This window comes from Eleginops maclovinus, chromosome 6 (genome assembly GCF_036324505.1).
Source record: "Eleginops maclovinus isolate JMC-PN-2008 ecotype Puerto Natales chromosome 6, JC_Emac_rtc_rv5, whole genome shotgun sequence".
NCBI lineage: Eukaryota > Metazoa > Chordata > Actinopteri > Perciformes > Eleginopidae > Eleginops > Eleginops maclovinus.
The window spans coordinates 22,725,622-22,753,291 of NC_086354.1; the positions used below are offsets into that span (position 1 = coordinate 22,725,622).

At 41.7% G+C, this 27,670-nt stretch overlaps 1 protein-coding gene across 2 annotated transcripts in view; it reads right to left on the reverse strand.

Moving 5' to 3' along the window:
• The window catches only part of LOC134866221 (neuropilin-1a-like), a 72,388-nt gene that overhangs the window by 33,522 nt on the left and 11,196 nt on the right, over positions 1-27,670 (reverse strand). For both annotated transcript variants that reach the window (XM_063886256.1, XM_063886255.1), the window contains 3 exons: positions 13,624-13,805; positions 6,160-6,387; positions 3,022-3,192 (listed from right to left, as the gene is read on the reverse strand). In XM_063886256.1, the coding sequence (XP_063742326.1) occupies positions 3,022-3,192; positions 6,160-6,387; positions 13,624-13,805 (581 nt within the window). The remainder of the gene's footprint in view (positions 1-3,021; positions 3,193-6,159; positions 6,388-13,623; positions 13,806-27,670) is intronic.

The following is a 27,670-nucleotide window of genomic DNA, read 5'->3' on the forward strand; positions in this document are numbered from 1 at the left end:
TTTTACTTCACGCATCATCAGCTGGATGAGCTACCTTTTGGGTATTTGGCTCTTCACGTTGCAATTGCTGATGGCTGAATATACCGTTAAAGAGATTGTGAAGGAATGACGGTCATAAATCTGAGAGAAAAAGCTTGTTTTGTCTCTGGCTCAGGCGGAAAAACAAGTGAGCATTGTGACTGGAGAGTCACCCAGACACTGTAAAGTCGCTGTCCCGGCTTCCTGCTGGGCGGGCCGTTATAAAGGAGGCATTTCAAACTCTTGGGTGGTACTAAACAAAACACAGTTTGGCGACACAGTGTCCATACATTCAAACGTTTGCATTTAAAAGCTGCTTAGAAAAAGGATAATTCTGTCCCTTTAATATAAAAAACAACATGCTAAGACTGATGACTGGGTAGTATGATAAATGAATCACAATATGGATGTAAACAGCAGAAGGTCAGCACGTTATAGTAAATAACGAGTCAAAATAAGTCATCGTTTGCCCATCAGCTTCTCGGAGCCCAGATTAACATCTTATTTTTTTCCAAACAAAGACCCGAGCTGAGGCTAAATCAATGCACAATGTTGTCAAACCAAACAAAAGCACCGAATCCTCACTTTAGAAAAAGATGGATGAAGATATTTTTACTTGATTAACGACTTTAAGGGATTATCCGATTATTAAAAATTGTTGTGAATTAATTTCCTGTGGATCAACTAATCATTTTAGCTTCGGCAGGATGTTTTTATTATGTCTGTACAACACACACACACACACACACACACACACACACACACTGATGGAGATCATAGATACAGCTCTAATTTAGCTCCTTCTTTCACTCCCAAATTAAAGAATGGTTTGAGAAAATTGGGACAATCCCTTGGGTTTACAAAACAGAATTTGGACACACTGAAATGACATGCGAGTATCTGTGTTGCTACAGTGTCCACACACACGCACACACACACACACACACACACACACACACACACACACACACACACACACACACACACACACACACACACACACACACACACACACACACACACACACACACACACACACACACACACACACACACACACACACACACACACACACACACACACACACACACACGGCAGGAAGGAGGGTAGCTAAAGGAAACGTGAGTTAGTGAGTGTGTGTGTGTGTGTGTGTGTGGGAGGCCGGTCTGGAGACATAAGGTCTGTCAGGCTGACACAAAGTTCTTTAAATAAAATAGAGGTAAAGAAACATTTCCAACGAATGCAGGAAGCAAGTCAGAGCTTTCCCATTGCCTTAGCCTCCGACCTAAACTTTACTTTTGCTCTTTCCTTCATTTCCATTCATGAGACAACCCTCAAAGTCTAGCTCACAGCAGGCCTGAGGAACAAACCCTCCACCTCACCATCCAAAAACAAAGAAAGGACGTTACAAAAAAAGACACCCCCCCACTGATCGTTCAGCTGATCAAAGGCCTGACTGGCTGGAGGCCATTTCTGAAGGTGATGGCCCGAAGCACAGCGAGAGAGAAAGCCATAAATTCCCTGCAGGATGTCAGGGTTTGGTTCTCTAGAGGCTGTTAGCAAAGATCTTCCTGAGAATCTCAAGAGGATGAAGACCCAGCATGGATGTAGAATTCTGGTTTCCAACCTTTTTTTGTCAGATTAATTCTAACCCCTCGTAAGGCGTAAAAACCCCAGAGAAAAAACGGTAAAATGAAGATAATGACTCGACCCCTTCGGTAAAATGTGTGTGATTCAGAAGTGTGTTCTGGTTCAGTGAAATGTGTGGTGATTAAATGGTGTGGTATTCAAACACATTACGTAATATTCCTCAAATGAAAAGGTAAACAAAGCTGTAGATTATGCAAATTCACCTGCTCAAACAAAATGAGCATTTTAATTGGATATTTTAACCAGTCAACAGAAATATGTAGAAAAAGCTGTTGAATATCATCGAATAGACTACAAGCTCTACCCTCACATCCACCCAATGGCCCAGAAGGTTAAATATGCTTAGCCTTTTGTATTTGTTAACCAGTTTTAAAGCCTGTGTGTATTATCTATTAGAAATGTATAGTCGTAGTTCACTCAGCTTTGATATTTACGAACTAATGTGTGCAGTTGGATGTAAATTCCCATAAAAAGTATATCATCCTGACCCAAACTCAACATACATGTACCGATCAACTGACTCCAAGTTGTTAAATATCAATTTACAGCAGCAAAGCTAGGGGTTTTACGTTCATTTCTCCCAAGACGCATACGTCAGGCAACGAGGGACCTTCTGTAAACTCACATTTCTCCACACACTCACATTCCTAAACAGGGTTGACTGGGGGTGAGTTACAACCATACGGCCAGCATGACTTAACGCTCTGCAGGTGTACCGATAAACCACAGGAACAAACACATGAGAAGGAGCATGAGGAACTCTTTAGGATACTTATGTGAACAAGGAGATTAAAAGAAGGTGAAATTATAAGCAGTTTTAATAATAACCATATCACATTTAATTCAAAGTTACTGCTATGTGATGAGATATGTTCCTCGAATGCAGAGACTTTCAACTTTTAAAATACTGAAAGTAACTGGAGAGGGAGGGAGGAGAAATACATGAAAGGGCTGAGTGGAACAAATAGTGGTTTTGAGTCCATTTGTTGAAATGAAGGCAGAGTAAATCGACATGAAACCATTGTAATTTCCAAACAAAATCACATCCAAATGAGAGGATTTGCATGTTTTCAAGGTTTCACGGTTGTACATGTAACATCATATTTAGTATAGGTCGAACGTGATGTCTGATGTAATGTCTCTACCTTTAACTCACAGCTGATTACGTGTTGAAGAAAAAATGGCTTTGAAATCCATGAAGAACTTACAGACCAGCTGTTGCTAAAGGAATTCTTTCAATCTGTAAAAGGCACCCTGGTCCTTTGCAAAGCCAGATGACATGTATACCCTCCACATCACGTCTCCTTCCTCCCTCCACCCTTCAAATCCTCATCACTTTTTCCAGCTGCTCACCCTCGTCTTCGTGTCCCGGGGGGAGGATCCTCTCACGCATGGTGTAGTTGGCGGAGAATCCCTCTCTGGCGATGGCGTTGTCCGTGGTGATGGTCATGGACAGGATGCCCGTGTAGGAGATCACGCGGCCCGGGGACGTCTGGCCACAGTAGCGGCCAATGTGGGGACCCACTGAGGGAGGAAGAGGAGGAAGGAAAAAAAGGAGATTGTCAGCTTCATCGCTCATCAACCGCAGAGTGCTTTGATTATTCACTTTGTCCCCTTCTGCCCTCGCTGTCCTGGGAATTGTTTCGTGACTTAAGAGGAAAAACACACCATCTGTCTACACCAAACTCAAGTCTAAAAATGCCCAATTTGCATTAAAAACTCAACACAATTAGCAGCTGTTTATCTCCCGTCAGCTCCCCTCTCTCGCCTCTCATGAGACACCTTTGGTACCGGAATAAAAGGTGAGATGGCAGGTAGCAGGAACATTGACTTGCACTGCATTTTGCTTCGACACTCACATTCACACACTGTATAAATCATGTCAGGTGCAGCAAGGACTACATATCAGGACGGTGAGGGGGGGGGGGGATAAACCGGTGTGTTTTGTCACTCACATTCACAAAGTTCAGTCCAGGTTGTGCGATAAGACTTCTTGCAATGGAATAACTGAGTTCAATTAAATAGTAGCTTCTGAAGCAAAATTATCCAAAAACACACAATAAAATCACACTGCAATGCTGTGCTTTGACTCATCTGGAGGATAATGTTCACTAGATCCGGTTTAATGCAGGTATATTCGCCAATCTGTGATGGATTACATTTTACATTTACCCTCATCTGCGTTACAGTACATGTACTCGCTGTAAGGCTGATTGTTGCAGATACAATCAGCTATAAAATCCTGCAAGCAATGTGGCTGCATTTACATTAATTGAAGCAACGGTTATGTGTGGTTCGTCTTTTGTAAATCTGAAATATTGTTTTGTTTAAGGAGTTTTCTACATTTTCTTAATAACAATACAATTCTAAGATTTGCTATGAAGAGATTAAATCCTAAAATATTCAGCCTTTGATGTCTTTTTCTCTTATTCAATCCCACCAGGAAAAAAGACCCTTTGAAGAACAGATTTCCAGCTCTCACCAGTGCATGCTGGGAATGTTTGGTGTTAGTGTTAACGTTGCGAATGCGTTTGATGGGATGAAAAATTACATCCTGGTCTTCACCCTGCTGCAGAGATGCTTTGTTATCTGCACTGACACACATGTTCTCTCAGCAAACACAGGAATACATGGCTTATAGCATCACACACACACACACACACACACACACACACACACACAGATCATCTGACAGGAAAAGCCCTGGCATGTTATGTATGCTGGCGCCACTTTAAAGTGCATGTCACTGTCTGTATACCTGTGCCAGTCTTTCCTTCATGTTCCCATGCCAGTCTCCTCCCTGGCAATGATCAGGCAAAGCTTTGGGCACAGCGGAGAGTATTGTGGGCATCCTGGCAGCCCGCTCAGGCCTGTCCAAGGTATGCAGCTCCCCCCTATTATCTGCACACTGTACGGCTAATTAGACAACAATGGAGGCTGAGAAACGCCGTCCAAAACGAGGGGAGGAGAGTGAGCGGAGGGTTGGAGCAGGAGGCAGCGCCGGCGATCGTGTGCAGGGACACGATTTTACAAATGTGGTTCGGATGGTTCTGGAACAATAAGCAAGCTGTGAAGGAGTCTCGCTCAGCACATCCTGCCTCCATGTGTGCAGAGTATGCAGTTTTGCCTCACTAAGTGATGTTGTGGGATTTGTTTTTCTACCTTCTAAAATTATTTGTAGAGTTTGAGTATGATGAATTTTGGAGGGAAAGTGACGCTATCGTCCAATAGTTGTTCAATCTTTTGGGTTAAACTAGTGGTAAATTGTATAAAGTTGTTAAGTCAATGCAAGTTTAGTGAAAACCTGCCTGTATTTCCCCCTGAGCGCTCCATCTCTCAATCCGAGCTCTCCCTACCTGCAGGGAAGCAATCTCCCCTTTATTCTCCTCCCTCCTCTTCCTTCCTTTGCCTCCTGCCTGTTTGCTGTCAACATCTGCAGAGGGAAGCCGTCTCGAGCTTCTCATCCTCCTCAGCTCCCCATATTTATCTCCTGCATCTGCATCCCATTTCCCTCCGCTCCTATACCCGACACCTGTGGAGGAGCAGCCCCGCTGTTTCTCCTCCTTTTCTTTCGCCGTTCTGTCTGACGCTTTCCGTTTGATTTCACTGCTCTATCTATAGGGAGTGCATCTCGTCTTGAGGATTTTTAGTGTCAGGTTCCTCAGCCATAACACTGTGTGTCTGAGACAACACTAAAGTTAATAAAATGCCTAAAAAATGATTCATTTAGCAAGGAGAAATATCCATCATATATTGTTTTGATGTGCTGTTGCAATGTTTTACTTTAGCTTTTGAATATTGTTCTCTAAAATGCGTCTAAACTTGAAGGTTATTTACAAAAAATATGCTTTTCTTTGTGTTTCTGAATGCATTTTCCATGATAATCTTGGATTTTCACTTGAGTTAAACCAGTGAAAATACTAAAATGTAATGTTTTATCATCAAGTTTTAGTTCGTTTTGTGGCAAGTTGACTCCGGTTTGGTTCTCTTCTTCCTTGAGAACTCAACTAGTAATATTTCCTTGAGTAACCCTCTGAGATATAGGACATTATATATTTTTGTTTTTTGCCTTGTAAATGATCATTTTCTACAGTATAATCAAGTTTTACACATCCCAAAAATCAGCAGAACCTCAGGTAATGTTATATGTCCCTCATTAAAGACTTCTATACACTATTTTAGGGCAAATTTAGCTAAAAACTAAAACAATCTAAAAACACACCTTGAATTTTTTACTTATTTCATTAAAAAATAACTGCTGACCATAATGTCGTAAAACACAAGCGACACAGAAAGCTGCACACATCTTTTGGGATTGTGCCAGAAGTGATTAGAAGCGTCTAACTTCTTCTGTTCATGGCTTAGGCCTATTCTCATGAATGTGTTTCACCCTCTGAGGCTTTAACCAACATTTCTACATTTCGTTTCGTAGTGTCACATATCTTTTTTTATCTTATCTTTTATCCATCCCGAGTTGAACCCTCTCCTCACCTGCAGGGAAGCCGTCCCAGATTTCCAGCCAGTCGTATCTGCAGAGAGCGCCCGGCGGCGGCGTGGTGTCGGGCTCCATGTCGAAGCTGTCAAACTCCACCACGATCTCGGACATCTTGGGGGCGAAGATCATGAAGGTGCAGTCCAGGTTGTTGGGGTACTTTTCGGGGAAGCCCGGTGTCTTGATAACGCCTCTGGGAGCCGTAAAGTTCCTGGAACATTCTGGACCTGTCGGGACACAAGACATGGATGGGTTTATAAAAGTGTCAGGACGTGTTCGGACAGAGTGATTAATTCTCGCTCGGACAGAGGTGTGAACTCTCAGGGGTCGGTGTTCACACATCGCTTTAAATGACTTTCTGCAAATTGAGATGTTGGTGGTAGTGAAAGCTGAGACCCTGACTCTGGATAGTCAAAGCTGCATGTCTTCTAACATCCTTTGAAGACTTTTTGTACCTTGATTGATTCTGTTCAATATATTTTCCTATATTTTTGACATTTTAGACTTTCCTGCAGCAAAAAAACCAATAAAAACTTCTTGGAAAGTCAAATAAAAACCTTGAGTTTTGTCCTTTTTAGTTGTCTAAAACTTTGACCCGATCGACTTTTACAGCTTCACTAAAAAAGATTTAGGTCGCCTAACTTCATGTGAGTCTTAAAACTTGATTTACTTATTCTGGGAAAAATCGTAAAGTTAGATAATAAATGTCTCTTTCTTTGAGTAGAAACAAAGACATTAAATAATGAAAAGAAAACTCTGGATCCAGATTATTATTTATTTGTTGTTATTATTTTTGTAAAATGTTCTTTTAGATTTTTAAACGTTATAATATTTGAAATGAAAATGCATTTAAAATAGGTTTGATTGTGTTAATATATTCACCAAATACACCCAAGCAAATTCTTTGTATGTGTTAAAAACGTCTTGTCCAAAAACCAGATTCTAATCAAAAAAATTAACAATATTTCTTAAAAAATGGTTGATTTGGAAAATGTAAAAACGCCAAAATGTAATCTTTAAAATCTGGATACAGATTAAATCACTACTGGATATTGTCTTTTAACATAAGCTACATTTTATTGACAAAACTCAAGTCGTCTCCAGTCAATCAGACCAACAGGACCCCTTATTGTCGGAGCCGTCTGTGTCTCTGTTGTGACTGGAGGGGGGAGGGGGGTTTATTGACAGTCCAGTCACTGACACACTGACACACACACACACACACACACACACACACACACACACACACACACACACACACACACACACACACACACACACACACACACACACACACACACACACACACACACACACACACACACACACACACACACACACACACAGCTGCGCTTTGATTAAAGGGTCCTTATTAAGCTTTTAGGGTTCTTTCTCTTTCCTGTAGCCTTAGATAGGTTTTAGTGCATGTCAACGGTTTGCAAAGGCTAAAATCCCTGTGTACCCTCCAAAGGAAATTTCCCCCCCCCCCTTGCCTCCATTTGAATCCTTTGTTTACTTCTGTAACAAGGTGACATCACTATGGAACATTAGCGTTCCAACACATCGTACATGATGGGCTAATCGGCGAAACATCTCTAAGTGGTTGACCAATCACAACAGAGCCCACCCAGCTAACCAATCAGAGCAGACTGGTCTCTGGTTTCAGACAGAGGGTGGAAAGAGGAGCTGCAGCACAGGCAGTATGAGAAACGTAAAGAGCTTTTTGAACATTAAAGCATATGTCCTCTTTAAGTACTACAGCTTTATCTTTAAAGGCCAACGTGCATTTGAAACAGGTCATCCTTATAAGTCCCCACCATTTCTGACTGAGATTACGGAAAGACATTTATAAATTCAAATTGCTGATTTAATCAACAGAAAATCCCCACAAACATTATCCTCTGTTGTTGTTTTTTTGCACATTTCAGACAATGATGTTTCATTTCTCACATCCATTCATGCATTTAGCACGTAACACCTTCAGGTGATAAAATCCTCAGCTGTGTTGTGCTTACATATCTCAGTTTCTCACCATTGTTTCCTAACGGTGTGAGGTCGCTGTGCTAAATCATGATCGGATGTTGAATGAGTAGAAACTTTCATTCTGAAGGGGAATATTTTTGCCTGATTTGGTTTTCTTGCTCTAACGTTAAACACATTTGGACATAAGACAAGTTAATGTACTGATCTTCATGGTTGGAGATTTTCATGCATGAATCTGCAAAAAAGTCAGACAGTGTTTTGAAGCGTGCATGTTTGCAGGGTTGCCATGTAGCTTGTGTTCTCCTGAGACCCTGTTGGCACTTTGGGGACTTTGATCTTGATGTAACACGAGCACAGAGAGCGTTACGCAAGAGACACTTAATGTCTTTCCCTGACAACACTAACACAAAACACAAGAGCAAATGTAGTTGCAGAACACCCATGCTCCTGGAAGATGATTTTGTAAAGCCCTTTCAAAATAAAATCAACAAATCCCCTCCTACAAACAGAGAAGCAGCTGTTTTGTCATTGTCGTTTTTTGTGTTTTCTCCACAGTCACATCCACGCAGTTGATGTGAAATCTCTCTGCCGGCTCGCATCAGTCACCTCTCGGCTGGCAGTTCACACCTCTGTCGTCGTAAAGTGACAAGAGCGAGGTTTACGAGACGGAGACTGATCTCTGTGGGTGAAAGACACAAGGGTCAAGCATCCCTTACAGGCACGAGATGTGTGTGTGTGTGTGTGTGTGTGTGTGTGAAGCTCTTATGTTGCCAGGCCAGATGTGACCTGCATGTTATCTGAGCATGCCTGTAAATATGAATCCACATACACACACACTCGAAGTGGACCCCTCGCTGTTGACACAGGTGGTGTCATTAAAAGAGCGACATGATGAATGATGCGGAGGAGATGAGGCAGGCTTCGATCCTGCTCAGCTGGCACACTTTCCAATGTGTGTGTGTGTGTGTGTGTGTGTGTGTGTGTGTGTGTGTGTGTGTGTGTGTGTGTGAGAATGTGTGTGTGTCAAATGTACAGATGGGTTGAGTCAATCTACTCCTCATGAGAAATCTATGCTGCTGCATGTATCAAGGTCACAAATGAATGTGATTTCAGGGCAGAAAAATCCTTGAAAATTTGAACCAATAACACATTTTCTGTGCTATAAAGCAGCGATCTGAGAATTGAACCTCATGGGCCACTGTAAGTTGCTTTTTTGTGCCTCTCACCAGCTGACTCTTTTCAAAATGTTGTGGATGGGAGCAACAGAGAACCTTTTCATCTGCAGACAAGCATTGAAGAAGTGAGTGGAACAAATGGCTGGCTTCATACAAACCGCTGCACTAACAACATTGTAAACCACTCACAGCCTGAGGACCAAGAGCATAACTCATAAATATAGACTCATAAAAGTAAAGATTTTTTCATAAAATCCTAGCATCCTTTGCCAGTGGCTAACTTGTCTACAAAAGTTAATTTGATCTGTAATAAATCTGCACCAAAGCCCCAAATATTTGCTTTCTTGGTGACACAAAGAACATTCTTAGTGTTTAAATGTCTCAAAAAGACAAAGTTGCTCCCAAAAAATATCAGGTAAACCAAATTAGTGTGCCAAAACGAAGCAACATCTTCACAAACTTGACAACACGTGCACAGCATTTAGAAAACAATCCCCAACTGGAGGGAACACGTGAACCGTTATTAAAAGAGATGCGTAAAGGAAAAGCTGCAAGAAGCTCAAAACACAACGGAAAAGGGGACACTTAAAAGTGGCGCACGCTTGTTGAAGGTCAGGGATTATAAAGGTGGGCTAGCTAGCATACAGCAGATCTGCAATAATATTGGAAGGAATCCTGCCATAAAATAAGCCAATACAACTTACATTTGAGTGACAGTTTGTGCATTGGTTTCTGCTCATGGAAGTGTCCTGGGCCCCTGTACATACCCTATGTGTTTACAAATTGGAAATTGTCTCTAATTGTGTCACGTCCCTAACTGGTGTGTATTTTCTCCAAAACAAAGACGCTCTCATCTCTCGCTCTCTGTCCATCCGTCTTCCTTTCTTTCATCTCTTTCATCAGCGACCCTTCAATCAGCCGCGGCTCAAAGTAGAAATATCATCCATCCTTCCTCCGTGGACTGAACCGCTGAGACATGTGTTTTCGGTTTAAAAACCTGCAATGAACCAGAGAGCTGGTGCAAATATAGATCCAGGATGCTCATCTTTCACAAATGATATGTGCCGTGTGGTCAGCAGAGGGTGGAGTCACCGCTGTGGTTACGTTCGTTTACAAGAGACGGATGTGCCAGAGCTGTACAGACCAACTCTGATTAGTCCGGAGATTTACCAGCTATGGCTGTGCTGGTGTTTGTCCAACCTTATGACAGATGTCAAGTCGAGGTAAGTCTGCACTTTTTCTCCCTTCACCATTAAAATCTCTTTATTATTATTATGTATTAAGTGTTTCATTGTCTTGTTATACATGCAAACTTTAAAAAGACGATAAAAAATGTTAGTGTGTGTGTGTGTGTGTGTGTGTGTGTGTGTGTGTGTGTGTGTGTGTGTGTGTGTGTACGCAGAGCAGCAGCTTCAATATGCTGCTCTGCCTTTAATGGATTTTAAATGTGGTGAGGAGTAAGGCAGGGGGATTACCTGAGCGAGTACAAGTGCTTTTTTAAAAGTTGTTAGAGTGTAGAGGACCCATATTGAGGCCAACACACACACACACACACACACACACACACACACACACACACACACACACACACACACACACACACACTGTCCTAGTTTCGAAACCCCTCTTCTGTGCCAGAGCATCCATCTCATCTGCGGGTCACACTGTTGCCTCCAAGGACAAACAGACCATTAGCTAAATGAGCCTGGGGTCCCACGCACCTGTCTGCCACACACACACACACACACACACACACACACACACACACACACACACACACACACACACACACACACACACACACACACACACACACACTCTGTCAGGGTGCATCCTATAACAGTAGTCGGTGAACAGCAGATAGCAGAAGGGCGTGCTCAACAACAGGAAGACATTCGCTCTGTTTCTCTGATAAACACCAGAAGGGACAGACGCAACACACACACACACACACACACACACACACACACACACACACACACACACACACACACACACACACACACACACACACACACACACACACACACACACACACACACACACACACACACACACACACACACACACACACACACACACACACACACACACACACACACACACACACACACACACACACACACACAACATGTTTACACCTCTTTCGAGACATGTGACTTTAGTCATTTGGTCCAAGAGTCAAACAAGTCCCAAGCCCTCTTTTTCCTAGAGCACGTCAAGTTGAGTAAAACCCATTTTTAAAGGAGGTCAAAACCCAAATCCAGTCTCCTTTCCTCCACTCCTGTCCTTTTTAAGATATCCAGTCTTTTTAGAAACAAAATTCACGCCATTATTATGTCTTTCCTAACCATACGTGCATTTCCACTGTACATAGGAACTGTATGGTAGTCATTTTCACGCGCTAGGCAGGACTAAAAGCTGACACACAAACACATCAGAGTTCTGATTGGTCAGAGAGAATCATCGCAAGTGCATCGTGGGACATCCGGCACAAACCACCTTTCCTCCCTTCTTAAATACAAGAAAGTCATTGAGTTGATCGACTTAGAGCCGGGGTGAATTACTAAAATGAAAGTCTTTCTCACGTGACTTTTATATTTGGTTTGCTTTTCCCGAGTTTTGACGTATAATCTTCTCTTGAAACACCGCGAGAGGAAATGAAAGAACTGACCCTCTGAATGCCATTAGCATATCATGATGACTCGTCCCTTTTTTCCATAAAACTTTGACCAGCTTGGTCGGACATTTTTCTGAAAGTAAATGACACTGTGACCCCCGACTTTACACCCGATGTGATCATTATATCCGCTATCAAAGCTCTATCCTCTACATGTGGAAGCTATATCTTTAAAAATCCCACCGGGAGAATGTTCAGGCTGTGACCTACTTTTAGAGATTTATTACACTCACTTTCTAATAACACCTTGTCACTCACGGCTCCATTTTTCACCCTGAAATTATATTTGAAAGTTGTTTTTAGAAGAAGAGCCATTCTTTGTAGTCTTTTGAGCAGCTCTAGTGCGAGTAAGGCCCCTCACTCTGTTCATATCACCGCCTTAGTCCTCATTTACACACACCAAAAGCTCAGCGATCCATTTTTCATCTTTCAACACAAGTCCACGTGGGGAGAGTTATTCCTGGATCCTGTGATTCTGAGAATAGTTATGGCTCTCAGGGGTGCAAACAATAATACAAAATAAATAGATACAGGACAGGAGTCTCACGTAATCGCATGTCCCCTTTTTATTTGATTTATCTCCGGCCCCCATCTGTGGGAACTGAAGTGGCCCCAGCAGACTCGCCTTTCTGGCAGATAATCAAATGGACCCGAGAGGGGAGCGCAAACACAAATGTAGGACACGGGAGCGAGGGTCCTTCCCCTGTTTATGTCGCTCTATCCTGCTTGCATCCTGCCCCCGCTGGGACTCGCTGTTCCTCCTGCGGCATTCTGGGGTTTTGAGTTTATCTGATTGCAGGATCAGAGGTCAGTGTGCCAGGGCTCTGGGTGTATGGGCAACTTAAACAACACACTACATTCGAAGAAAAGGCTATTTTAAGATGCTCTTCTGATAAATAAACACGATGCTTTGTTGTGTGCAAAACACATGTGGTATAAAGGATGATGAGGTTTTTCATAGACTGTGTGATCGGTCTCATTTCATAACATGCATGGTGGTTGTTTTCACCTGCAAGGGTCTCATAAGCATGAATCATTTGACATTTTTAGCCTTTGTTCTTTTTAAGGAACACGTGTTTTTAAGCAGTGGGGTTTGTTTACAGCCTCTATAACAGTTTTCCCTGCCATGTCAAACATGTTTTTAGTGATAACTTCACTTTTATGGCGCCAAAACCTTTCAAAAACCCAGCTCTTTCTTCTGAAATAACGTCTCTTTTCCCGGCTGAGTTATTCTTATATGCATTATATGGTGTCCTTGGTTATTTATTATTAATAATATCATATTTTTATCAGATTGTTTGACTTCTGATTGATAAGAATCTCCAGTAAATGTGTCTGGTATCATCCCTTGTTGTTCTGCAGCACGCCTGCCTTCTGAAATATGTAAAAGGAGTATTTACTTCTGATTATTTTTCTATTAGCGAGTAGCAGGGTGATGCATACCATCGATCCAAACGCTGCAGAACAAAACCTGTGGAGCCCTGGCTAAACTACAATTGAATTTAAATTGGTTTCTTTCCAAGAGGCGATTCATCACATCAAGCGTAGTGTGTAGAAAACTGCAGAGCGAGTGCAGCCGCAGCGACACCGCATCAGCAGTTTGTGTTCTGAAACCTCCACGCTACCTGTCTTGAAGACCTCGTAGCGCACGGAGAATCCCGCTCCGTGTGTCTCGTAGTCGGAGACGAACTTGATGAGCAGCTGGCTGCCGCTGGAGATGATCGGAGACGGTGCGATCTTCCCGCAAAACTTTCCCAACATGGGCGAAAGCTCGTCCCCGCCGTTGTACACCTCCACAAAGTCGTACCTGGAGGAGGAAAGAGGAGATGTAAGGTAAGATTGCAGCTAAAAAATACTGACAGCATGATCCTTGGATGAATAGAAGCTCATAATTATTCAAACATTAGTGAGCCCCAGTGGGTAATTTGGCACCAGTGTTTGTTCCTCATGTGCGTTTTTGCCTGAATGCACCCAGCTGTGAGGCACATGCATGAGCAATTATTGTGTCTGATATACCCGTTGAAAATCGGTTCAATTTAATGGGGTTGCTTCTCTGATTTTACACGAGAAAAGTCAATTTACTGCATATGTTTTACAGGAAAGTTGTGGAGGACCCATTAAAAGACACTATCAAGATGCATTATAGGAAGTTTAATAAGCACTTTGACTTGTTGGTGTTATCTCTCTCGTTTAAAAAACAGCATATTAAAAACTGTTTACGTGCAGAGGCAGAAAAAGACGAACCCAAACTGTGAAACCACAACTAAAGCTATCGTAGGTGTTCTTCTCAACATGTTTTGGACAGTGTGCTTCCTTTTTTCGGCTGATTTGTGGCGTTTGCAAGGTTTTGTCTTCATTTCCCATTGAAGCAAATAGTTAAATCCAGCAGCTGCATGGTAAAGGATGTAGGTGCATCAATAATAATGATGATAATTGCAAAACCATATTCGTTTCTGCATCATCACTGTTGACTGGACATCTCTAATTTCCATGACGCTGCAGTAAAATCGGGCCAAGAAAAAGGGTCCGATGCAGCAGCTGTATGGTGAATTATTTAATGTAAGAGGAACGGAAACATCTAATCTCAAAGATCAGAGAGTAAGAAACATGCAAATGTTACAGTGTTAGTCTCCAAAAAGCATGCACATTTAGAAAAAAATCATATTTTTCACACATATTACTCCATTAATCCACTGGACTACATCACAAGAGCATCGTGTTATCCCCCTGTGCAGTATTAGATTTTACATTCTGTGGTTCTATGCTGTTTTACATGTTTATTGTTGACTTATTTCTGCATCTACCTGCACATTGTGTCACTTGCACCCTCTGATCTTGCACTATTTCTTATTATAGCTTAAGGTTATTGGATGTTGCTATGCTAAAACAACGCTGTAGCTTTTGTAAATATGACAACAAAGCCTCTGAATCTTTGAGTCTTGAATGGAGTAAGAATTGACCTGTCGTGCATGGGCCAATAACAAAGCTCTGTCTCGACAATACGTGGGGAATAAGAAAAGATAACGGATATTTGAAAGAGGCTGCTCTTTGGAGTGAGAGAGTATGAGAGTAAAAGAGAAGCCGTAACAGAAATATGAAGATGGAAGTATGTGAGGGTCCCACCGAGAGACTCCATTGGTCTCTGCTGGCTGTGCGGACCTCCCACCACCGCTGCAGCGCCTCATCCTTTACCAGCCGACCCACTGTCCACTTCACAGCATCTCAAGTGTGTGTGTGCCGAGTGTCGTGCATGCTGTTTGCAACTTATGTGCATGCATACTTGATGAGTTTGTGTTCACATAAGTCTGAGTGCATTTTTAAGTGTGCAACTGACATGAAAGTGTGTGTTCACGTCTTCATAAGTATTGCATGTGTGTATCTGGATAAACATCTCCCACAGACATCGCTCTCAGCTGATTGAATCTCAGACTGTCAAGGATTCACATGCTGAGATTTGAGGTGAATCCATGACTAAATGGAGGTTATACAGCGGCCAGACTGTTCCTAGACACATGCCTTAGCAAACAGCTGTGTTGCAGATCGCCTCTGAAGACTCATTTTTGATGTAGGTCAATGGTTTCCCTTTGATATTTTGATATTTGAAAAGATTCAATGTTTATTCTTGGCCTTGAAAACACAGTTGAACTATGGAAAAGCAGCCAAATGGACCTTGAAATTAAACTGTTTTGGCAAACAATTAATATCTTTTATTTCTTTGTGTCTTTGTTACAACCCTCAGATTTGTCATGCACCACCTGGGGAATCTTGGCTTCTGGTTTGCACCAAAAGCAAAATACGATGTATAACTAAAAACAACTTGTAAAACTGTGACTGACACTACAGTACGTCTGAAGGTGCATCTCATTGTTTGTTTGTTGTCTAGACTTCTTCATTTGACAACTTATTGTTGCTTGTTGCTTGTGTGTTTGCCCTTCAAACTACAGAGTGTGTTCAGGACTTTAAGTACCGGGTCACACATCAGACACGATTGATATCATCAGAACGGAAGATAAGACTGAAGATTGAACAGATAATCTGTGCCGACCATCGATCCTGGGCACGATACTTCATCATGCTGTGTTACATAGTTTTTTGTGCATGTAAAGGGTCTACAAAGGCTAAAATCCCTGTGTTCCCTCCAGGGATAAAGAGCCTTTTGAACATTAAAGCATGGAGACATGTCCCTGTAGAGGAACACATACAAATATGAACCAGAAAATGAGCACAATATGTCTCTTTCAAGTCTTTAAATGACTGGTTTTAGGTGTTGACTGAGCATATAAGATATTTTCTAACCCTTTTTGTGCTCAGACATTCATCTTTTATTATTGCCATACTGCCTCAGAGGCACCTTAAGACTTTTTTCCTAGTGCTATACAAATAAAGCATATTATGTGTGATATAACAAGCTTCTTCCTCTTGCAGACAGCTGTGGAAACAACTTCGCCTCGCAGGAATCGAAAGCTGAAGAGGGTAAAGAAATACAACGCAGAGTGCCCGTATTAGCTAGTGGTTTCCATGCACAAGACAGCAAATCCATACCAGCTTTGGGGTCTGTGTTTAAATTGACCTTTAACCTCTCTCACATGAAAACAGGGAGCTGGGTAGAGTGTCAACATATTCCTCCAGTCTTGCTGATCAGCAGTAAAAGCTCTCAGGTAGGAATGTGAGGAATGCATGTCTAATGAGACCCTTCCCTCCCAGAAAAAAAAAGAGGCCTCCTGACACAGCCAGACAAATAACCGTGCCGAGTTAAACACTTTTCCTTCAGCTGAACAAGAGAAGGGGAAAATAACACCTGTAATTTTCAGACACGGTGAGAAACTTTTTCAGCATGTCTCAGACGGGAGGAATTCAGCTGCTGACTGAAGATCCTCCTCACGTCTCGCAGCATTAGCGTGCAGATGGAAAGCTTGTGAGGAGCCAGTTATTTCAAAGAGCCTCTTCATGAGTTTGACGTGGGAAATTTGTTTTTTCCTCCCTGGATTCTCTCAAAGACATCTTGATTTACTGGTGTGTACCTTTGTAAATGATGGACAACAGGTCGACTGGAGACAGAGCTGCAGGAAATCTCTAGCACAAATGACTGCCTGATTAAATAAAGACTAAATAAAGAAAATATAAAGAAAGAAATAGAGAGCAATGCAATGCAATAAAGAGTCTCTATTGACTAACCAGGCAGGTTAGTAATTCATCTGCTTTGATCGATATCAGCCCAATAAATGGACATTATCAGTCCTTATCAACCTCATAGTTATAGGTAAGTAGAACCCTACTACACCTACTTATTTAAGTTGATAAAATGCTCTTCTTCCTTAGGTTAACCATGTTGTTTTGGCCTCCAAACATAACAGAAGTGTTAGTAAAACCTTATAAAGCTGTACATTTTTCACAATGCACCTGCTGGCCTTCTGGTTGGTGCACTTCCTCCCTTCTGAAGCATTGTAGTGATAGTGGAAACAACTTATATTGGTCATTTATAGGCCTTAAAACATTGGACTGTAGACCACAAAGACATCCCTTTCTTTAGGAGCCAGCACAAAAGAGAAAGAGACTTGTACTTCCTTAAAAAAAACCAGAAGGATCTTACTCAAGCAAGAGGCAAACACAGAACGATTATAACTCCATCAATCAATACGAATTCAAAACCCAAGCCGGCAAATATTTAGGAACATCTAAACATCCTGGTATGAACTGCAATATAACTGCTGCAGCTATATCATCCCAACAACAACAACAAAACACGAACAATTGCAAAACACTGGTTTCATTCCCCCATGTCGATCATGCAGAGTGTTTACACAGCGCTGACAGCTCAGGGCATAAACAACGTTCGGATGTGGAAATCCAGATATATTTGAGCTGCAGGTGTAAAGATCTGTTTTTCTATCTTCTCTCCGTGTGTTCAGAGAAAGCGTTACATGCCCGGTGAGAAATGGACTTAAATGCTCACTTGTAAAAGACTTAGCGCCGTCGGTGATGGCATTTTTTCTATTCGTGGCGTCAAAACCCTCCATCCCCGCCATGTCTTACACAGGCTCATAAAATCAGAGCAATAGGGAGAGAGAGAAGGACTGTGCGTGTGTGTGTGTGCATGCAGATGGCTACACTCACTCACTCACTCACTGCAGCTACTCCTGCAGGCAGGCAGTGTTTACTGAGACAGGCCGTTTAATGAAGTGGGTCTGTCTCCTCGCACTCTAGTTAAGGAAAGCCTCTCAGTCTGCAGCCCTGAAGCCTCCGCTCCGTCCCCTCATTAACCACACCGGCTTCACTGTGTCCCTCCAAATGCAGCTGTCCGTGGCAAATGCCTTGCTCGAGGGCAAAAACAATTGCAATTCCCCCCCCACCCGACAGCAGATGTTTATATTAACATTTCTGCTATTAACCGTGTGACGCACAGAGCGGAGAGGGAAGAGGAGGAAATGTCAAACTTAATAAGCAACCAGTAGCTGGAAGGGCAAGGGGAAGGTCAAGAGATGGTGTGAAATAATTGCTGTGTCTCGAAGTTTTGCTGCAACTGGAAGGGAAACGTGTGAATGGAGGAACTTTATACCACTAAGGGGCAAACAAAAAAAATCATTACATTTATCAAATGCACTTCTAGGAACAAGCGTGTTTTAGCGAGGAAAGTCCCCTTGAACATAGGATCTAATCATGTTCTTTACCCAAGGGTGCAAATTCCACCGGAGATGGAGGGGATATTTGCAGCTTAGCTTCAATTATAGTTGTATTTCCTCACTATAATGTCTCCCAAAGTGCACCAGTATACTGTCGATTCACACACAAACTAGAAGAAAAAAACAGTGGGTCGGTGAAAATGCAGAAACGTCAGATATGTCCCCGTCACGTCTGACAGGAGAGGTAACGGTTTGGGTTCGGATCCCAGACCGTGCAGTCACCATGACGATGGGCAAGATGCTGAACCCTGAGCTGTGAGTGTGTGTGAGTGTGTGTGAGTGTGTGTGTGTGAGTGTGAGTGTGTGTGACTGTTAGCTTCCCTCGAGCAAATAGTACTGCTCTGCATGAATGAGGTGTCAAAGGGTGAATGACTCGTAGTATGTAAAGAGCATTTTGAGGTCGTAAAGACCTAGTAAAGCGCCATATAAGTACAGTCCATTTTCCATTGAATCTGGGCCTTCATTTTGACACCTGGGGTAAGTATAAGAACATCTGTCAATGCTCTTGACCGAATAATGTATTCTTATGGCCAATATAACAGGATATACTGTATATTCTAAGGTTTATACAAGCTTTAGTTCCTTTAACTGAACATTTGGTATTGAAAACTGTGTCGTACCGTTGAAAACTCCAGCACATGTGGACCTTGTTTTCAGATGTGTTTCAGTTCTCTACTCTACTTAACCCTTCAAGGAATAATTCTTCATTCAAAAATCATAAAAAGTAAACATTAAAAGCCATTTCTTTGTCGATTGATTAGAAGAAAAGTAGTAGTAGGACAGTAATTGCAAAGCTTACTGACCAATCGGCACAGACACTGTTACCAAATGTAACATAAACGGGGATGTGGAAGATTCACTCTGTAAATAAATCATATCCAGACGATGATGGGGAATTTTCACACAGCCCTGCATTCCTTCCCGAGCTACTGAGCTAAAAGCAGACACCCCCCCACCCCCCACCCTGCTCCACTCACACACTCCGGCTCGTTAACATGCTCGCACACACACATCTGGAAGGTATCACAGAAGCATTTAAGAGAGGGGAAAGTTTAACATTCACCTCCTGCAAAGCAATGTTTGACTCAGGGTTTTCTGCAGTCACACCTCCCTCCCTCTGTCGTTCATTTACTCCACGTCTGTCTTTCCCTTCATCTGGATCCGTCTGTGCAAACACTGTCTGCTCTCCAACTTTCTCTCCAGACTTTAATGGTTCTTCAATTCCTCCGTAAACCATGTTGCCAGGACGTAGGTATTGAATCTTTTTCACATTCCTCATGTGCTTCCTCTTTAACTTAGACGAGATTTAAAACAGCCTAAAAAAAAAAGGTGTTACCTTGTTGCACTTGTTGCTGACAGCGAGGGGAACTTAGCCAGAGATTGCACGTGGGTACACTTTAGATAAAGCTCTTTTTCATTGATACTGAGGGTCTGACAGACACCTGAAGCTACCACCAATACAATAAATACCTAAAATCCCGTCTTAGGTTATTCAATGTAAGGTTACGTTGTCTTACCTTATGGAAAAAGGAAACGGCAAATGAAGAAACATGTCAATAACAATTTCAGCGTGACCTTATCTTGTTACTTCCTGTTATTTATGATGCAAACCGATAAAGCTTTTACACCAAAAAGCAGCGCATCATAACATCCCCGAAGCTGCTTTATTAATCATATCCAGGTACTGCCAATTACAAATCAAAGAGCATGTGCACGAACATCTACATCATCAAAGATTCTTGCTTTAGCTTTGCAATCAGACCGGGCTTTTTGAAGTGCAGTGAATCAAAACTATTTGATAGACATTCTTTGAGGTAAAAGGACAGCATCTTGTGGGATCAAGACCATCTGAATATGAAAGTTTAAAAGCTATGAATTTATCCATATTTTGAATTCAAAACAATACCCTTGCTGCCTAGATTTATCCTCTATGAATATTAAATGGACTGCATTTATATAATGCTTTATCAAACCTTTACGACTCACACACACACGGCAACAGCCATGCCATTGAGAGTAATGGGGGGTTAAGCCCAAGGATCTACCGACATGTTGTCTGGGATTGAATCCACAAACCTTCTGATTGAAAGACGATCGCACAGTCACAGTCGTCTTAGAGAGAAATAGACACACCCTCAGTTTTTGTATCACACAGGAAGACAATACACTGATTAACATTAATTCCCTTTAACCACTACTACATGTCTAACCCCATCCTTCAGGACCAGCTATTTGTCTCCAACAGGGAGGCAAGTCCCCAAAATGTCAGTGTGCAACCAGATTTATGTCCCCACAATGTGAGTTATACAAGGCCACACACACACACACACTCAAGCTGTAGGCTACAATGTTGGGATTTTGTAAAACACGAGCGGTTTCTGTGTTTCAGTGTTCAGTCAGACCAGTCGTTCTGAGCTCTGCTTGAAGGCTGCAGATGGCACATGTGTGTGTGCTGCATCCAAGTGTGTGAGCAGATAACACACTACGCTACCACCTGCCAGCTATTACACACACATCCATCCAGTCCATCAGTCCATCCCTCCCGGTTTCTCACCTCCTCCGTGTAACCAGAAAATCTACATCATCTCCTGCTGTATAAACATTTTGTACTCCAATCCTTTTCCCACAGTTAAGATCCTCTGGATGCTACTGGATAATATTCACTTTATATCTTATACAATTAAACTGCCTTTCTAAAAGTTGTATAGGATATATTTGTGGGATTAAGCTTGGAAACAATGAAATGAAGGGGTCAGATCTTGTTACTAGGCAGATTAATATAGATATGCTTTAATATCCACAACAGGTACAAACAAAAATAAGGTGCTTTTTTGCACAAATAAATCCAATTGTAAAGGCTGGAAAAACTGTCCAGAGGCTTATTTACATAATGAGTGTGAAAAGGCAATTCCTGCTGCGCTTGTGCAACTTGGTTTCTTTGAATTTGAGTTTATTTATGGACTGTTTGTTGTCCCAGTTACGTTGTGATGACTCTGCAGATTATAGTAAGAGTCTGCTTTTCTTCTTTGGTGCAGTTTCCTGTGTGCTATTAGGGTTTGAAGCAAAAGATTTATGAACTTTTTTAAAGTGTGAATAAACTATAATGAATTGTGCTTCAACTCACTGGTGCAATATTTAACCAAACAAACCACCTTTCCCCATCTTTAACAGCTGTAAGTGTCTATGTTTGAGCTGCAACAAGAACATTTGTTTTGCAGTGTAAGAGCAACAACTGTTGGAAAAAAGAGATGAACTGTCTGTGAAAACTTGAGTCGTTTGTTCTGTATCAACAAGCTGTGAGTGTTTACATGAATTTACAACATGTTCTCATTATGTTCATTAAAAACCAATTCAATTAAAAATGAATGATTGGCTCGGTGTCGTTACATATCCATTTAAACTTATTTTTTTAAGGTGAGATATAAATGTAATTTCAGCACGACGAGGGTTGTCACTCCCACCGAGACGAGCAAAGAGTCAGATTTGGTGTCCTGAATTTTGCACTCCCACTGGGTCTTCACCATGAACCAGTTCTTGGATTACCTCTATTCAACCCATAAACCAAATATGAATATATACAGTATATATATACATAAATCCTCACTTTGAACAACAAAATCCCCACAACGATATAGAAACAGGAAAACACACACACATGCATTACGTTTGCATAAAGAAGATGCCATTTTCTCAAATACTTAAAAAGCACATTCATACTCAGAAATAATCATGTCTACTTGTGCCACCATGGCCATGACTGTCAAAAGCAATACAAACCAACACATCCAAACCAAATTTGGTATACCCAGCATCTACAGGACACTTCCCAAAAATATTTTCAAGCAACTCCTATTAAAACTGAGCCACAGAAACTCCGTCCAGTGCCCCCAAAAAATAAATTGGGCCAATCAGCCAAAGTATAAATGTCCTCATCCTTCACCTCCGCCATGCAGACACAAAGCCACGGCTGCACAATCCTGCTGGGAAATTAAAACGGAGACGAGGAGGAGGTGGTGAAATTTGTTCTCATTTAGGGAAGCCTTAATCTGACAGAGGAGGGAAGCAGAACACCGTTCGTACGGAGCTTGAAGGATGAAATGCGATTTGGTTGAAACTCAATGGGGTTTATTTTGGGAAAAAGTTGAAAAGAACAAAAGTCAAAGTCATTTTTTGTTCAAAGTAGTAGTGCAACTTTGTGTGTTTTGGGGAAAATAAGGGGGATCTTACTCCTGACTTCTCATACCAACATGGACTCAACACATATTACTGTGTCAAATACCCTTAAATATCCTCCACTCCTGAACTGTTATCATGTCATCACATCCTCTTTATTTTAACTGCTCTGTTATTGTCTGTATTTTATTACCTCTATCTTATTTATCTGCTATATATACACACGTTGTTTTTATATTATTTGGCCAGTTAATAAAGTAGGTTACCAATCAAAGAATTTATAGTGTGAGGTTCATTTTTGAATCTTTTCCTTTGATCACATGCATACAGGAAGCGTTAATACAATACTCTTCTTTGTTGGTTCATGCAACTGCTTGTGAAAAACGTGAGCATCAGCAACCATTGCATGGTAAACAACTCCAAACCCTCCAAATAAATCGCATTAATGTATGTTTATTCTGAGGTGAGTTCTCTCAGAGTCATGGCTAAGTCGAAAAAAAGGTTTTAAATTCTGCAGTAATACAACAAATACAAATGTTTACCTCCTAGATATAATGTGTTGCTACTTAATGACTGTTTTAGTTTTTGTTCGTGTTATTTGACCTGCAGTGAACCATCCAACAGTTTAAAGTTATGCTATCATCACATGGTAAAGTAGCTGCACACAGGAAGTGTCAAGACCGCTCACCTTTGTCGGTTTATCAAAGAAAAGCCAAGTTTATTGACACAGCACATCTCAACACAAGGCAATTGAAAGTGCTTTAGAAAAAATAACTAGAAAACTAGAATCTGGTTGAATGTAAACAGAAAGAAATAGCTGCTTCATTTTGCTATTTGCTATATAAGTTAAACCAGGAAATAAAATATGTCACTCCGTTGGAGTCTCTTAACTTTAAACAAAAACAGAAGGGCGTATCCGAGTCTGAATTCAGAGAAACTCCTCTGTGTGTACCTGGGAGATTTGGGAGGAAAAAGGCCCTTTGTCAAGCGACACTCAATCCGCACCTCTGTAAAGTGAGTTAGGGGCAAAGCAATAAACACCGTGTCACTTCCAGTGCACTTTGACATGTGTTGGACCCTCGACAAGTTCATCAGCTTTCACAGAGAGGCCGCGCTGGCTATACATTCACTTCTGTGGTCCCCCACCGCCCCCCGAAAAAAACATGTGACATTAATTAACTAGCTGTATTCAGACAGCACATACAGAAAGCCCAGCAGGGATTGCTTCGTTTTGGCAGAGAGACGGGTCTCTAGCTGACAGACAGACAGCGAAGCGCACAGAAAGATAAAGAGAGGAAACAGTTGGACGTTGTGGAATGGCCTTCATTTTAGAGAATGATGTTATTAAGCAGAATTGCCTGCTGGTGTCGGGGACTTAACGAGTTGCAGTCGACGAATAAACCGAGTTAAAAGACGATAAGCACATTTGCTAAATTAGCTTTTCAGTCACGAGAAAGACAACAACACCAAAATGACTCTTCTGTTCGTCGCGGATCAACGCTCCGGGCTAACACTTTAAAACCATGAGTGATGCAACCAAGCAGACCTAGATATTGCAATGCTTTTGGAACATTTTTCAATGTCATATTAGAGTCAAAAATAAATGTGGAATCAAGATATCCTTATCTTTTCCAGGTTTTTCATTAATTAAATTAAAGCGTCTCCCAGTGAAAGACTACCAAATACTGAGCCCAATGAAAGGATATTACTCAAAAACAGACTTTATATTTCTAATATCTTAAACTAATACTGCATTTTATTATTGTAATGCACACCTAATGTAATGGAAACATCATAAATATTATAGTTTTTGCATGTGTGTGGTTTATAGTAAGTTATTAATTCAATTCACTGTTTTGGAGGTCCTTATACTTTATATTTTCACAGAGAAATATTGTACTTTTCTGCATTTATGTGACAGCTGTATCTAGTAGTAACTGTCCTATGGATTTTAGTTGGGAAAACATAATACATGTAAAGTTAAAATGCATTTTCTACACAACCAAACGGCAAACTCAAGTCATTTATTACTAAAATGTGACCATTTTCATAAAATACTCTTAGTTTCAAAGTGTTTTTATCTTTGAATGTAGGATCCAAATGTAAAACTTTCATTTTAATGGACTTGAATATCACTTTGTGTTTAAGAAATGATGTAAACACCATCACTACTACTACTATCCATCCATCCATCCATCTTTCCCCTGCTTATCCGTCAGGGTCGCCGAGGTAACAGCTCCAGCAGAGAGCCCCAAACTTGTCTTTCCCTGGCCACATCAGCCAGCTCTGACTGGGGGATTCCAAGGTGCTCCCAGGCCAGCGAAGAGATATAACCCCTCAACCTGGTCCTAGGTCTACCCCTCGGTCTCTTCCCAGCTGGACGTGCCTGGAACACCTCCCTAGGGAGACGCCCAGGTGGCATCCTCACTAGGTGCCCGAACCACCTCAACTGGCTCCTTTCAACGACCCATCCTTCATGACCATAGGTGAGGGTAGGAACGAAGATGGCCCGGTAGACAGAGAGCTTTGCTTTCTGGCTCAGCTCTCTTTTCGTCACAACGGTGCGGTAAAGCGACTGTAGTACCGCTCCCGCTGCTCCGATTCTCCGGCCCATCTCACGCTCCAATGTTCCCTCACTCGAGAACAAGACCCCGAGATACTTGAACTCCTTCACTTGGGGTAAGGCTTCATTCCCTACCTGGAGTGGACAGTCCATCGGTTTCCTGCCGAGAACCATGGCATACTACTACTAGTGGTGGTTAAAAGTCTCATTGCACTCATTGTAGTGTGAACTATCCTAAGATGTTGCTATATAATACCAGAACAGATGATGTTTCTTGTATTTCCTTCAGTCAGCAGTCCCACATTTGGGATTTAAATTCATGTTGTATTTCAGTTGTGCCTGCATATTATCTGTGCGTGCCTCCCACACATTTTTAATCTGTTTATCGTCTGTGCACAAGATGTGTGTTTCTTCTACATACATGTCTCGATGGGAGGTCAGCCTGGGGCGTTTCTACTCAGACAGATACAACACATTCCTCAGGAAGACAAAAATACTTTATTGTCCATGCTGCTAATCAACAGCTATTTTGGCTCCAATGGGGGGGGGGGGGGAGGAGTGTCTCGTCGCGCATATCTGAAAAGGACAAAGCCTCGTCCTCCAGGAGATGGTCAAAACACAGATTAGCCTCCTGACCGACCTCTGATCCTCTGGTTCCCGGCGCTGACCTGTCCCGAGCGTGACATTGCATTTTCACGGGTCTTTAAAGTTCACAAGGAGCCAGATTTTTGCAAACCCTAATGAAAGAAGTCCCAGTCATTTATATTTTGGGGGATTACTAGAATTCGTAATGGTGTCTTGGGACTTTTGGCACTCATTTTCTATTTCACAGACAAAAGAAGTAGGTCAAGGCTTGTCTAGAAAAATGTCTGTCTGTCTCTCTCTGTTCCCCTTCATTTTTATAATACTGCTCCTTATCTTTTCCTACCTTGAATCACCTATTTGATTTTTATTTCACAAACATGGGCTCACCTCTTTATTTAAACTTATCTCCATCAGTACTTTACCCTTGGCTTTAACAATGTAAACAAATCCATCCATCCATCCATCCATCCATATTCCTCTTACACAGAGTTCACTTAATCACTGCAAAGTTCATGTGAGAACACTTTCACACCTCAGCCAATTGGACAGGTTTATACAGACCTGAGGCTGTTTTCCCTCCCCGTGCTTTGCTGAGGTGTGAAAGCTGCTGTAGCTCCAGACAAAAAAAAACAAAAAACATCTCAAACAGATTCCCACAGAGTACACACCAATGTGGAAGCCAAGTGCTTCACATACTTGAAGTTTAATAACTTCATGGTGTCAGAGAAGTCACTTTGTAATTGGGTAAATAAAAAATAAAGCAAACTTAACATCCAAAGGAAACATTTTAAGACTTCTTATTCCTTCTTTTAATGTTCTGCAGCATTAGGACATGCCATGCACCAAGCATAACGGATTTCCCTTGCTTTCATGTGGGATTAAGACTTGTGTATACCAAAAAATGGTGCATTTTCAGGGCAGAGTTAATGACGTATAGTGTTATGCTTCAAGTTTCTGAAGAATGCGTAAAAAATACAGATGAAGCCTGAGGTTTTTAAGAGTAGACATTTCCAAATGTCATCCTATCAAATGAAACGCCAAGGCCTTGTTGGATAAATCCTCCAAATGTATTCAATCTGTTTACTTATCTCCCATTTCCATACGCATCGTACCTCCAATGCTCACGGTGTAAACATGTTGAGCTTTAATACGAAATAACAGCCAAAAAAAAATGGTCAAAACAAGCTTTATCGTCACCGTTAAATCCAGCTGTTTACTCTAACAGATGCCCCCCTTATCGTGCAAAAGAGTGTGTGTGTGGCTTTCGAAACATCTGGAGTGTATCAGCGAGTGCATCCTGTGAATCCTTACATTGCAGATGTGCGTGTGTGTGTGTGTGTGCGTGTGTGTGTGTGTGTGTGTGTGTGTGTGTGAGTGACAAAGCTAGCTGCCCCCCCCCCCGCCCCATCGCCCAACAAACTCTCTCCTCGTTAATCTGCTCGTTAAGGATCTAATCTGACATGTGTTTTCATTTTGGTATTAAAGTCTTGCTGTGTGTGTGTGTGTGTGTGTGTGTGTGTGTGTGTGTGTGTGTGTGTGTGTGTGTGTGTGTGTGTGTATGTGTGTGTTGTTCAAATGCACCTCACTGATGAGCAGGGAATAGGTCAGATTACTTTACAGCAATTTCTTACTCTAATTGAGTGTGTGTGTGTGTGTGTGTGTGTGTGTGTG